Source organism: Lupinus angustifolius, chromosome LG18 (assembly GCF_001865875.1).
Source record: "Lupinus angustifolius cultivar Tanjil chromosome LG18, LupAngTanjil_v1.0, whole genome shotgun sequence".
NCBI lineage: Eukaryota > Viridiplantae > Streptophyta > Magnoliopsida > Fabales > Fabaceae > Lupinus > Lupinus angustifolius.
Window position 1 is genome coordinate 12,861,416 of NC_032026.1, and position 13,761 is coordinate 12,875,176.

The 13,761-nt window shown below is 33.8% G+C and overlaps 1 protein-coding gene across 3 annotated transcripts; it reads left to right on the forward strand.

Moving 5' to 3' along the window:
* On the forward strand, nucleotides 2,388-8,183 carry LOC109333225 (serine hydroxymethyltransferase, mitochondrial). 3 transcript variants are annotated; one of them, XM_019568583.1, is made up of 16 exons: nucleotides 2,394-2,598; nucleotides 2,699-2,749; nucleotides 2,880-2,966; nucleotides 3,415-3,536; nucleotides 3,684-3,760; nucleotides 4,124-4,248; nucleotides 4,471-4,563; nucleotides 4,887-4,979; nucleotides 5,101-5,298; nucleotides 5,442-5,546; nucleotides 6,052-6,117; nucleotides 6,238-6,315; nucleotides 6,506-6,617; nucleotides 6,750-6,860; nucleotides 7,011-7,180; nucleotides 7,916-8,183. In XM_019568583.1, exons 1-15 carry the CDS (start codon nucleotides 2,509-2,511, stop codon nucleotides 7,157-7,159), a joined length of 1,557 nt encoding a protein of 518 aa, XP_019424128.1. In that variant the 5' UTR covers nucleotides 2,394-2,508; the 3' UTR covers nucleotides 7,160-7,180; nucleotides 7,916-8,183. The 3 variants fall into 3 exon arrangements, with proteins under 3 accessions (XP_019424130.1, XP_019424128.1, XP_019424129.1); XM_019568584.1 differs by having other exon boundaries at nucleotides 7,947-8,183; XM_019568585.1 differs by lacking the exons at nucleotides 7,011-7,180; nucleotides 7,916-8,183 and adding an exon at nucleotides 6,962-7,010 and having other exon boundaries at nucleotides 2,388-2,598; nucleotides 6,750-6,909.

Here is a 13,761-nt window from a genome sequence, read left to right on the forward strand (position 1 = left end):
CAAGTTCAGGCATTGCCTGAGCTTGTTGAACATTCACTGATGATGGACTATGGAGCGCCCCCAACCCAATGGCGGAAGATGGAGATTGATGATATTCGCCAAAGTGGAGATTGTTGTGCAATGACTCATATATCTGGATAACAGCAATACAAGTTATGAGATTGGGCTGATGTAAAGGGTAAAGGGGTTGGGGTAGAGGGCTATATATATTGATGTTATGTAAACCTAATGTAACAAGGAGAAGAATAGTAAAACACTAATCCTTATTCTCTAATAATATATAGTGGTAGCCGCTCAACGCTCCCGGGGACGTAGGCATAATTGACCGAACCTCGTTACCAAATCTCTTGTGTTATTCTCTTGTCTCTATACTCTTTACTATTTGATTGTTCACTTGTTCCCAACATCATCTACCATTCATATGTTAACTATTATTGACTCTCAAACAAAAGTAATACAAATCAATATTAAATATCTGACAATATAAAAACTTACAATAACCGTGCATAGATTTTAAACTCTTTTAGTACTAGAGGTAATGGGTATCATAGAACAGTGAGAGAAAAACATTGCCTAGTAGTGTTTATGTGATGTATTTCTTTTTCTTTTTTGGGCTATTAGCCCATTGATTAGAAAACAGAGAATTTCTTCATTTCAATTTGTATATGGAAATTAATTTGCCATGGCTAACTTAGACAACCACAGGATCTATCTGGGTCCCAGAATCTGATGCACATGTTGAGCAGAATAAGGGCACAGAGAGTGTGTTTTCCCACATGCATGTACCTAGCACTGTTAAATCCCTATCTTGGCCTTGTTTGTTTCATGCGTCTTCATTCAACTATAAGGATTGTTTGATCAACAAAATGAATAGTGATAATTAATTAATAATCAATCAATTAAATTTTGGCGGACCATAATTGGCTCTATAAGTGTCCCAAACACCACATATATGATGGCCTTTCCTTGTTTGCACATGCTTCTAAGATAGATAAGAAATTGTATATCAGCTAATTAAGTACTATAATTCTGGCAAACTAAAAAACCAGTCAATGATTCATTTTCTATTAAACAGTTACAGCTTGAGGTGATGAGCATACTTGGACTAATAATATGTACAGGCCTGATCCTCACATGACAAAAAAACATTAATACCAAATTACAGCATGTTATTTATGATGAAAAATAGTTAGGAATGGATCTCCAAAGATGCATAATTCTCATTTAGCACAACCCCGGGTCCTTTTCCATGTCCAATAGCCTTGTGTAACTCTAGTGTAGCTGTTTAGCCCAATTTAAGATTTCACGGATAAAAGCCCATGTACCTTTTAGCTCTGGTGCTCACTCTTTTATGGCACCTAAGGGTTAGTTTGGGAGTTGGATTTTGGAGAGGAAGGGAGGGAAATAGAAGATTTGGGAGCTATGAAACAAATGTATTTAATGGTTCCCAAGCTTTCACTTTCCCTCTCTTACCCTCCAAAATCCAACTACCAAACTAAGGCTAAAATTTTGAATGGAATTCTTTTTTTATACTTAATAACCTCCTATAAATTAAGACATAAGTTTTTGATAAAATGTCCTCACGTGATAGCAATAGTACAAAACTTTGGTGGCAAATCTATTTCAACCATTTTGACATACCTTATCAACTTTGTCTAAGAACTACTGTGTGGCTAAGAAATAGTGGTTGAGGATAGGGCTTTCATGGCCTTGCTTTACTTGCCAATATAGTATATCACAAATTTGAGTCACACTTTCTTTATTGAGTGTAACACTTATGTTATAAATATTAATAATAATTAAATATAAATAGTGAATAATATTGTAAAAATCTATTATATTATTGGTGAGACATAAATCCTTTTCTCTTTATTATTTCCAAACAAAATATGAATTTATGTAGTGTCTTTGCAAACACAAAGTTGCTTTCCAGTATTTTAAGTTTTTTAATTAAAGAAATCTAACACTATATAAAATTTAAGATTTATCCTGCTAAATCTTGTTAGTTTATCGATATACCTCCATCTTTATATTAGATGCTGATCAATATGATTGTTATATGATAATGAAAACATTAATAACATAAAGTACAAATCATTTTATACACAGTACTAAAAAGTAAAAGAACTAACATTGATGATCAAAGTTATAAGGAACTTTGAGATTTGTGAATGAAAAAGTAGGGGATGGAGAAGTTTTACATCCTTCCCAATTTCACTCAATTAGTTCAGTTTCAAAGCGAGACATTTAATACCAAGGGAAATGAAAAAAATAAAACAAAAAACTTCTTTTACATTAATTTTATTCATAAGTGGGTAAGTCCTTCAAAAAAGGTATAAAAATAAAATCATAAGGTAGGCAAAGATTTTATTCATAAGTGGGTAAGGAGTGGATCATAAATTCATTACCAACCACGAAACCTTAATCATAGGACAAACACAAACAAAACGACCAAAACTATAATTCAAGTAACCACAGACACACACACTCTGTGTCTGTCTCTCTAAGATGGCAATGGCAATGGCACTTCGGAGGCTTTCATCTTCCATGGACAAGCCTTTACGTCCTCTCTTCAATGCTGCTTCTGTTTACTACAAGGTCACTCCCTTCCTTTTCTTTTCTAATCAAATTTCAACCATACTTCTTAAACTTATATGTATCCCTTTAACTTGTATTCCTTCTTTTTTACTTAATGTAGTCTTCTTTGCCTGATGAAGCTGTTTACGACAAAGAGAAATCGGGTGTTTCTGTAAGCTCATTATAAAATATATATATACTCTTGTTTCATGCAAAACTCGTGGATTTGATGCTTGTGTCATTCCCATGCATGCACTAGTTATTTTATGATGTTTCTTATTTGAATGATATTGTGTTTGCAGTGGCCAAAGCAATTGAATGCTCCACTTGAGGTTGTTGATCCTGAGATTGCTGATATAATTGAGCTTGAGAAAGCTAGACAATGGAAGGTATTTATATTACCTTATTAGTGAATATCAAATGTTGTCATTCTTGATATGATGCATATTTTATCTTTTTATTGGTGAAGTTTTTTTCATTGAACCCCAACGCTATTAATCTTATTTATATATACGTGTAATTAAAATATCAAGATTTTGTTACAGTTGGTCCTTGGTGTGATGATATTCAGTCTTAGCTTAATCTATCTGGTAACATCTTTGTCCACAATATTGGCATATAGAACTTCAAAAGGAATTCTCCACATTTTTTGAGCTCGTGTAAAATATTTGATGTAGTTGTGATGTTGCATGATATGATGCTTCCTTAAACGTAGGGGTAATATTGGCTCCACTACCACCAACATCATCATCAAGATTTTGCTTAAATTTTGTGTTTTACTTTTTATCTTACAGATACTATATATAAATGAACTTAGTTGTTTTTCTTTTGGTGAAGGGGCTGGAACTGATACCCTCAGAAAATTTCACTTCTCTTTCTGTAATGCAAGCTGTTGGCTCTGTCATGACTAACAAATACAGTGAAGGATATCCTGGTGCGCGATATTATGGTGGAAATGAGTATGCCCGTCCTTCACTTTCTGTGTTCTTGTTTCCATAATTCATGGAAATCAATATAAATAGTGTTAGCAACTTAGCATTTTGGATTTTGTTTTCGGAGTATCCCATTGGATCGAATTCAAAGATTATGGAACATTCCTATTTCAGGTATATTGACATGGCAGAAACACTATGCCAGAAGCGTGCCCTGGAAGCATTTGGGTTAGATCCTGCTAAATGGGGAGGTAAACACACACACAAGGCAAACACATCAGTACTTCAAAAATCTTCTCTGTTTCTTAACTTGCTTTATACATTGTACTTATTTTGTTATCCTTGTTGCTAGTTGCCTTGCTATAAGCATACAAGTATATATGTCTCTATTTATTTGGGCTTCCTTACATTATTGAGTCATATTACTTTTTCCTTAGAACTCTAAATTTGCAATGGACATGCTAAGAGACTATGAGTGACATTTTAACTAAGAATTTCAGAATTAAAGTATTTGCTAGCTAAGATTTTAAACACTCTCCAATGTGCTTTTTGAGGCACAAAAGATATTTTGATGGTAAGTTTGCTCATTTGTCATTGTTTCCCCTGATTTTCAGTGAATGTGCAGCCTCTGTCTGGTTCTCCTGCAAATTTTCATGTTTATACTGCATTGCTAAAACCACATGATAGAATCATGGCACTTGATCTTCCTCATGGCGGGCATCTTTCTCACGGATATCAGGTATTAGTAACTTCCATCTTTTATTTCCTGTCATATTGAAATCTATACTAAATATATGGCTTATTGATCACTATTGTTATTCTTCTGAGAATTTCTTCAGAGATTAGGTAGCAATAACTTTGGTCTCATTAATGAGAAAATAGCCTTATGTATTTATGTATTTATATTTCGATTGTTGGGAACTATCCAGATGAATTACTAATAACCATTTTCACTATGCAGACTGACACCAAAAAGATATCTGCAGTCTCTATATTTTTTGAGACAATGCCATACAGATTGGATGAAAGCACAGGATACATTGACTATGACCAGGTACCTTTGCAGTTTTTTATAATGGCTATGATCCTTTTGGCTATAATCCTCATTTCTGGATTGGTTTTATTTGCACATCAACTGGATCATACTCATCATAAGTAACTATTCAAGAGTGGATTTTGGAATTTAGATATTCACATGGATATACGTTCGTAAGTTCCTTAACATGCTGCATATAAATTGAATTCTTCAATGGTTATAGGGTTTAATCACACCACAAATAATTATTGTTAACTGATGTCCAATGATCTAAATTTCCAAAAATTAAGTTTCGGGTGCGAGCTCAAGGTTTTTATGATATGAACAATTTTGGAATGCAGTTGGAGAGATCAGCTACACTCTTCAGACCAAAATTAATAGTTGCTGGAGCCAGTGCTTATGCACGTTTGTATGATTATGAACGCATACGTAAGGTACACATAGTGCATTAATGGTTTCCTAGATGCAAATATGTTACATTTGTTATAATTTGTTGTTTGTCCTTAGAATGATTTTCTGGAACATCCGAAATTGAACTCATGAATCATGTTACAGGTGTGTGATAAGCAAAAAGCTGTGTTGTTAGCAGATATGGCACACATCAGTGGTTTGGTTGCTGCTGGTGTTATCCCATCACCTTTTGATTATGCAGATGTAGTGACTACTACAACTCACAAGTCACTTCGTGGCCCACGTGGAGCTATGATCTTCTTCAGGAAAGGGGTAAAAGAAATTAACAAACAAGGAAAAGAGGTATGTTCTTGTACAAAATCTGTTTAATACTTTTGTGTAGCGATGGTGACTTTTATATGGCCACTTTGTTTTTGTTTCTACAGAAAATGTAAATATAAATTCATGATATGAACCAAATGCAAATTGTTCTTGCTTATTTGAAGGTGTTGTATGACTATGAGGACAAAATCAACCAAGCTGTCTTTCCGGGATTGCAAGGTGGCCCTCACAACCACACTATTACTGGTTTAGCTGTTGCATTGAAGCAGGTATACATGTAGAGAAATCATGATGATATTTATTTTGCTGTAATTTCAATTGAGGACTGATGAAAGGGATCTGTATCACTGTCTATTTTATTTCTTGATATTGAGAATTGTGTATTGCATTGCAACTTTTTCTTCATTTGAGTTGAATAAGAAGGTTAGTCTGAGGGGTTGATTTGGAGAGTAACATAGTTTTAACTGAAATCCAATTGAATTATGCTTGAAGTGTAGTTTACTTTCTGTTACCCGGTGAAACTGAAATTCCAAATTGTTGGGGTGAACAAGTCTCAAGTCTAATGTGCATAGAATTTTATCTTCAAAAGCAAATTAAAAATAGCTGAAATTAATTTTCATGTTGTTCTTTAAAGTTCATCTCAAAAACCAAATTTGCCTGATGGATCTTCCTCTTTCTGTGTGTGAATGTGAATTGTTGATATATGGAGAGTTATAATGTGTGCTATGCATATAGTAATAGTGTATATTGTTTATTTTTCTTGTGTGGATTCAGGCTACAACTCCGGAGTACAGAGCATATCAAGAGCAGGTTCTCAGTAATTCCTCAAAATTTGCACAGGTACATTAGAAAGGAGAACTGAACTGTATGATCATGCAGACATTGGATCTTAATAAAAGTTTTGGTCCCCTTTCTGGACCAGAGAGAACTCCTTGCATTTTAACACTATATATGTTGCAGGCGCTTACTGAGAAGGGCTATGATCTAGTTTCTGGTGGCACTGAGAATCATCTAGTTTTGGTGAATCTGAAAAACAAGGTAAATAATAACTACTTTTACTTTTCATAAAAACATCTTTGAGTCTTCCATTTTACCAAATTATGATATTAGGTGCTAATTGTTTGTCTTATCATCATAAAGCTGAGAGATGAAGTTACTAATTAATAATGTGATTTATATTGAGTTAAATTTTATGACCAATTTTCCATATTAAAAAATATTTGTTCAGGGAATTGATGGGTCTAGAGTTGAGAAGGTGTTGGAAGCAGTTCATATTGCAGCTAATAAGAACACTGTTCCTGGAGATGTTTCTGCTATGGTTCCTGGTGGCATCAGGATGGGTAAGAGTTCATTGGTTGCTTATATTTTAATTTTATATCTTTATTCAATTACTTACGTATTGCGGGAGCTTTATAGCAACGAGTTGTCCTTTTTTCAATTAGTCGATATTGACAACTCTTTGTCGATTTCAGGAACTCCTGCTCTAACTTCCAGAGGATTTGTTGAGGAGGATTTCGTTAAGGTAGCAGAGTTTTTTGATGCAGCTGTAAATATAGCTGTGAAGATTAAGTCAGAGAGCAAAGGTTACTATATCTTCAATTTCTTTTCTTTTCTGAATTTGAGTTTGTTTTTGTGTTGACAATGCTGGTACAAATGTTGTTAAATACTGCTGTGTTATTTCTGATTGTTTAAATAAGCTAATGTGTGCTTGCTTTTGAATTTTTTTAAATCAGGCACAAAATTGAAGGACTTCTTGGCCACAATTCAGTCATCATCTCACTTCCAAACAGAGATCGGAAAGCTTCGCCATGATGTTGAGGAGTACGCAAAACAATTTCCAACCATTGGTTTTGAGAAAGCAACCATGAAGTACAACAAATGAGAAAAGAAAAACTTTCATTTGGTAGGCATCTTTCTCAATCATGTCATTTTTCTACCCTGGTTGGTAATGTATTATGCTATGTTGATAAGAGGGACACAAATTAGTTATCAATAATATCCCTCCCAACCAACCATATGCAATTAAGTGGGCTTGGTCACCCATTGAGCAGAAAAATGCATGCAATCTTAGTTGAGGAAATTCAAGACTATCTTAGTTCCAGAAAGCTCGTATCGAAGAAGAAAATGATTGACAATTGTATGGTTTTGGACTTTAAAACATGATAAATCATAAGGGTTAGAATCAAATCATACTGCATTTGATCTCAAATTGCACAAATGCACTTTTATCATGAGGTTCCGCCTTGTAAACTGTAAAACTTATAGACACAACACACAAGAGACCAGAAGTTGTGCTGTTTTCTGGTTTTTCCCACTTTTTTCTTATTAATTTATTCATTTCATTTTTCCAGTATTTGTTTATCTTAATTTTAGACAAGAGGTAGTTGAACACAGGTGTTATTTGTTTCCACCAAAACTTTGCCTGCATAGTTATATTTCATTTATATCAACTCAACTCAAATTTATATATTTAAAGTAGATTAAAAAAATGTTAGCAATAAGTATTAACCTTAAGAAGAACTTCTGAAGTTATATTTAAACATGAGATTTCCAAAAAAGAAGCTTGCACTTAACAACTTTAGTCTAACTCTTGATGTCAAACCTCTATTAAACTAACCATAAGTTTGCTTTGTGGCAGGTAACACTGGTCTTATTGGCAAGCAATTCAAGGTGATTAGTTTTCCTGATTCTTGGAGAATGAGGACATCGTGTATTATAAAAAAATACCTAGGACCCTTTTATCTCATATGAATCTAGAAAAAACCTGATCATAGGATATTTTCTTGAGATGTATAGATGTATGTGCAGTGAAGGCTTGAAATAACCTAATTTCTGAAAAGATACTGGTTTGTCTTTGCTGCAATGAGTGTGATTACTGTAATAATGTTATTGCAATTAGAATTTCTAATGTTCTCCTTTAAATCCAACCAGCTTCTTTTAATGCATAAAATCCAGCTGGGTGAATATATTAACTCTTTTGCCTGATATTGTGTTTCTATATTCTTTTAAGATTAAGGCCAGTTATAGCAATTCCAATGACCATTGGGTATGCAACCTCAGTATGAGCCGAATGTTAATCATCTACCTTATTCTTTTAGGCATAGTTTAAATATTTGATTCCAAATTGGTTGAGGTGAAACCTTAACAGATGCAACATATAAAGCATTATTGCTTGACTAACTAATACTTATGTATATTAGAGCGTAGATATGAGCATTTTAAGAGTTTTGTACCTTACCAATTTTACTGATCATAGTTATGGGACATGGGCAGATACATTTCTGGTCTTGAGTAAAAATGGGAAGAGAGAAAAGTCAGGTGGGCCCTCTTAGATATTTTTATTCGTTTTATGTACTGTGTTAGTGGTAGGGTATGTAGTTTTGTTAGTTATCTCTACTTTAAGGGAGTTATTATATTTAGCTTTGAAACTGGTTGTAACATCTCTTTCTTTGCCTATTTTAAGGTTACCATTTAATGCATAATATACATCAGTTTACAATCTACTCTTACTAACATTGGTACCAGAGCCAGAGAAAAAGAAAACCCATTGCCGTCTGCAACTGCAGCAATTTCCCTTTTTTTTCTACAACCTTATTTCAACACGCAACTCATCCTCATCCTGTGGAGCAAGGCAACAAGGATTCAACACAAATAGAAGAACACTGGAGCATAAAAAATTCTGCAACAAAAACTCATAACAAAATTGCAATGGCTACTGATAATTTTGTGCAACCAACCATTCCACGATTTGATGGTCATTATGAACACTAAAGCATGTTGATGAAAACTCTCTGAGGTCAAAGGAATATTGGCAAGTGGTTGAAGATGGTGTTGCAACACTAGAAGAAGGCAGAGAACTTACTATTACACAAAACAGAGAGCATGATGCAATGAAATTGAAAGACTTGAGAGCCAAAAATTTCTTATTTCAAGTCATTGATCGCTCTATCCTGGAAACCATTCTTTGCGAAGAAACTTCCAAGGACATTTGGGATTCAATGAATAAAAAATATCAAGGCTCCTCTAGAGTCAAATGTGCTCAAATTCAAGCCTTGAGAAGAGACTTCAAAACTTTGCAAATGAAGAAAAATGAGTCAATTACTAATTATTGTTAAGAGTCATGGGAATTGCAAACAGCATGCGAATTCATGGAGAAAAGATGGGAGACACCCTCATTGTTGAAAACATTCTTCAGTCACTCATACCAAAATTTGACAACTAAGGGGTGTGCTCAATTGAAGAGTCCAATGACACTAATGAACTCTCCCTTGATGAACTAAGTTCATTGTTGGTTCATGAACAAAAGATGCATAGAAGTTCAACAATGGAGGAACAAACATTGAAGGCTTCTACCAATACTCATTCCAATAACTTCAAAGGAAAGGGTAGGGGTAGGGTAGAGTAGAGGATATGGAGGTTGAGGGAATAGAGATTCCAGCATGAACTTCAAAGGCAATCCTCACCGACAATAAAGAAGAAGTAGAATTTATGAAAAGTTCAAGTTAGAGTGCTATAGATGCCATAAGTTTGGTCATTATGCATCTGAGTGCTACACAAAATTGCCTAATTACAAAGGAAAATGAGAAATGTCTAGTTTTGTATAGGAGAATGAAGAAGAAACATTGTTGATGACATCTCATGAGAAATACCAATCTGATGTATGGTATATTGATACTGGTTGTAGCAACCACATGTGTGGAAGTAAGTCATTTTTCTCTTATTTAGACGAAAACTTTTGATCTAAAGTTAGTTTTGGTCATTGCTCTACTGTAAATGTGAAGGGAAAATGAGATATTAAAATTCAAACCAAGAATGGTTTGGTGGAAACCATCTCTAATATATTTTATGTTCCTGACTTGAAAAATAATTTGTTGAGTGTTAATAATCATACAAAAATATGCTTGTGAGATATATGATCCCTCATGGTTTTGGCATTTCCGTTATGACCACTTAAATTTCAATGGTTTGAACACTCTTCATCAGAAAAACATGGTGGTAGGTCTTCCATAGATAGTCAATCCATATCAAATTTGTGAATAATGTGTCGTTGGCAAACAACATCGTTCATCATTCCCACAAGGAAAATCATGGAGAGCAAAGCAAGTTTTGGAATTTATTCATTCTGATATTTGTGGGCCGATTAATCCTATCTCAAATGGTGGTAAACGCTACTTCATTATATTCATTGATGATTATAGTCGAAAAACGTGGGTTTATTTTCTGCAGGAAAAATCTAAGGCTCTATCTATTTTCAAACACTTCAAAACACTTGTTGAAAAAAGAAGTGGACATGCAATCAAGGTTCTCTGCAGTGGTCGTGGTTGTGAATATAACTCACAAGAACTTACATATTTTGTGACACACATGGAATCAAGAGGCAACTTACAACAACTTACACATCACAACAAAATGACATTGCAAAAAGGAAGAATCGAACAATCTTAAATATGGTTCGAACCATTTTGAAGATGAGTGGAGTGTCAAGAAACTTTTAGCTAGAAGCTGTCAATTGGAGCATTCATTTGCTGGACAGAAGCCCCACCTTTGTTGTGAAGAACATAACACCTGAAGAAGCATGGAATGGACACAAGTCAAATGTTGAGCATTTCAAAAAAATTGGTTGCATAGCTTATGCCCATGTTCTAGACCAGAAAAGGAAGAAGCTTGATGATAAGAGTGAAAAGTGTGTATTCCTTTGTGTTAACCTTCTCACACAAAAAATTGTGACAAGCAGAGATGTCATCTTTGAAGAAGAGAACTTGGAAATGGAATGAGCAACAACCTACTCCAAATACATCAGAATTTGGATTTGAAGAAGAGGAACAAGAAAATGGTTAGCAGCCTTGTACAGATAATTCACAAGATGAACATGGAGGAGAAGGAAAAATTGCAACACCAACAAAAGATGAAACTTCAACATATGCATATGTTGAACCTTCTAGAAGTCGCATTCGAAAAAGGCCATCTTGGATGGAAGATTTTGAGGTAACTGGAATTAATCAAATTGATGATCTTGTCACTCATTTTGCATTATTTTCAGATTGTGGTCCCACAATCTTTGAGAATGCCGTCAAGGAAGCAAAATGGCAAAAGACAATGGATAAAGAAATTGAAGTCATTGAAAGAAATCATACATGGGAGCTTGTTGATCTTCCTGATGGGCAGAAAACTATTGGTGTGAAATGATTTTTCAAAACTAAAAGAAAAGAAGATGGTGAAGTTGACAAGTATAAGGCGAGATTGGTGGCAAAAGGATATAAACAAGAATATGGTGTGGACTATAAAGAGATGTACGCTCCAGTTGCAAGACATGATACCATCAGATTGGTGATTGTCATGGTAGCTCAAAACTCATGGCCTACCTATCAAATGGATGGTAAATCAACATTCCTTCATGGAATCTTATATGAGCATATATTTGTTGATCAACCCTCTGGCTATATTAAAGTTGGAAATGAACATAAAGTGTATAGATTAAAGAAGACATTTCATGGACTAAAACAAGCTCCAAAAGCTTGGTATAGTCGAATAGAGGCATATTTTTTGAAAGAATGATTTAACAAATACACATATGAGCACACACTCTTTGTTAAAGTTGGATCTGAAGGAAAAATACTTATTGTTTGCTTATATGTTGATGACCTTATGTTTACTGGAAATGATTTGGGAATGTTTGAAAAGTTCAAAAAGTCTATGATGATTGAGTTTGAAATGACTGATATTGACTTGATGCATTATTTTCTTAGTATAGAAGTAGTGCAATCAACTAATAGATATTTTATTTCTCAAAAGAAATATGCCCAAGAACTCTTAAACAAGGTTTAGATGCAGGATTGTAATCCTGTAAGTACTCTATGTGAGTACGACTTGAAGCTACACAAAGATTTTGAAGGGAAAAATGTGGATAGCATGCTATTTAAGCAAAGGGAATGGGGTATCTCCTGGTATAAGGAGATAAGTTGTCTTCTTCTGCTAGTGAAATCATGACACGTGTCATGTTTTATCATTTTCAATAAAAAATATTTTTTAAAATAAACAAAATAGCACACATGTCACATTTTTACTGGCTAGAAGAGATAAGTTCTCATGATATGAGAAGATACATTATTCTCTTAAGCAAATTGTGGGTAGTTTGATGTATTTAACTGCTACTAGGTCTGACATAATGCATTCTATCAGCCTAATTAGTAGATACATGGAAAGTTCAACTGAAATGCATCTGTTAGCTGCCAAAAGAATTCTCTGTTATCTTCAAGGAACAACCCAACTTGGGCTATTTTCAAGAAGGGTGAAAAATCAGAATTGATTGGATTTACTGATAGTGCTTTGTAGGGGATCAAGATGATATGAGAAGTACTTCATGCTATGTCTTTATGCTTAGAAATGAGGTTGTCTCATGGTTATCTAAAAAGCAACCTCTAGTTACATTATCAACTATTGAAGCTGAGTTTGTTGCTGCTTCAACTTGTGCTTGTCAAGCCATTTTGTTAAGAAAAATACTTGAAGAACTACATTTCAAACAAGAGGAGACTACTACAATATATTGTGATAATACCTCAACCATCAAACTCTCCAAAAATCTTGTACGTCATGGAAGAAGTAAACATATTGATGTTAAGTACTATTTTTTTAGAGACCTCAACAATGATGGAACAATTACCTTGAAGTACTGCAGAAGCGAAAATCAATGGGCACACATTTTTATCAAACCTCTCAAAGCACATTCATTCCAAAATTTGAGGAATTTGTTAGTTGTTTGTAAGCTACAACAACAGAGTTAGTAAACTGAAAATATAATTTCCAGTTTAAGAGAGGAAATGTTACATATTTTTTTCAGTTTATGTATTGTGTTAGTAGTATGACATGTAGTTTTGCAAGTTACCTCCACTTTATGGGAGTTATTATGTTTAACTTTGAAACTGATTATAACCTCTCTTTCTTTGCCTATTTTAAGATGTCATTTAATGCATAATATACATCAGTTTGCAATTTACTCTCTCATCATGTGAGAAAGTAATGGGAAGAGTATTGTATTTGTAGAATACAATGTTATCCTTCAAAATCACTTCCAAAAATTAATGTAACAAAGATATTATTGCATAATGCTTAATATGTATACAATGATAGTATAATGTTTTTACACTGTCATTGATTTTTTAATAATCACTGACTCTCAAACAAAAATAATACAAACTAATGGTGAATGATGTGCACAGTGTATATTTGTCAGGTAAATGTAATATAAGTGCCAAAATTTATATAGTTAGTATATTATCTATCTTTATTTATACTACTTCTATTTAAGAATATTAAAAATAAATAGTGAATAATGAAATATTGTTACACCGTTAATAAATATATTTTTTCTCTAATCAATTCAATTATTTTTTAGGGCCCCATAACACAACATAAATGTACCCCCAAGACAAACCAGCTAGTTAAATTGGATCAATCCTTGTTAGCTGATTCACGTGGCTGGTACTG

What these genes read in the sequence shown, in the direction of transcription:
- LOC109333225 (XM_019568583.1), top strand. Translation starts at nt 2,509, where the DNA reads ATGGCAATGGCAATGGCACTTCGGAGGCTTTCATCTTCCATGGACAAG. An exon ending in AGATCCTGCTAAATGGGGAG is followed by an intron (nt 3,761 to 4,123) that starts GTAAACACACAC and finishes CCTGATTTTCAG; the next exon opens with TGAATGTGCAGCCTCTGTCT. An exon ending in ATTCCTCAAAATTTGCACAG is followed by an intron (nt 6,118 to 6,237) that starts GTACATTAGAAA and finishes TATATGTTGCAG; the next exon opens with GCGCTTACTGAGAAGGGCTA.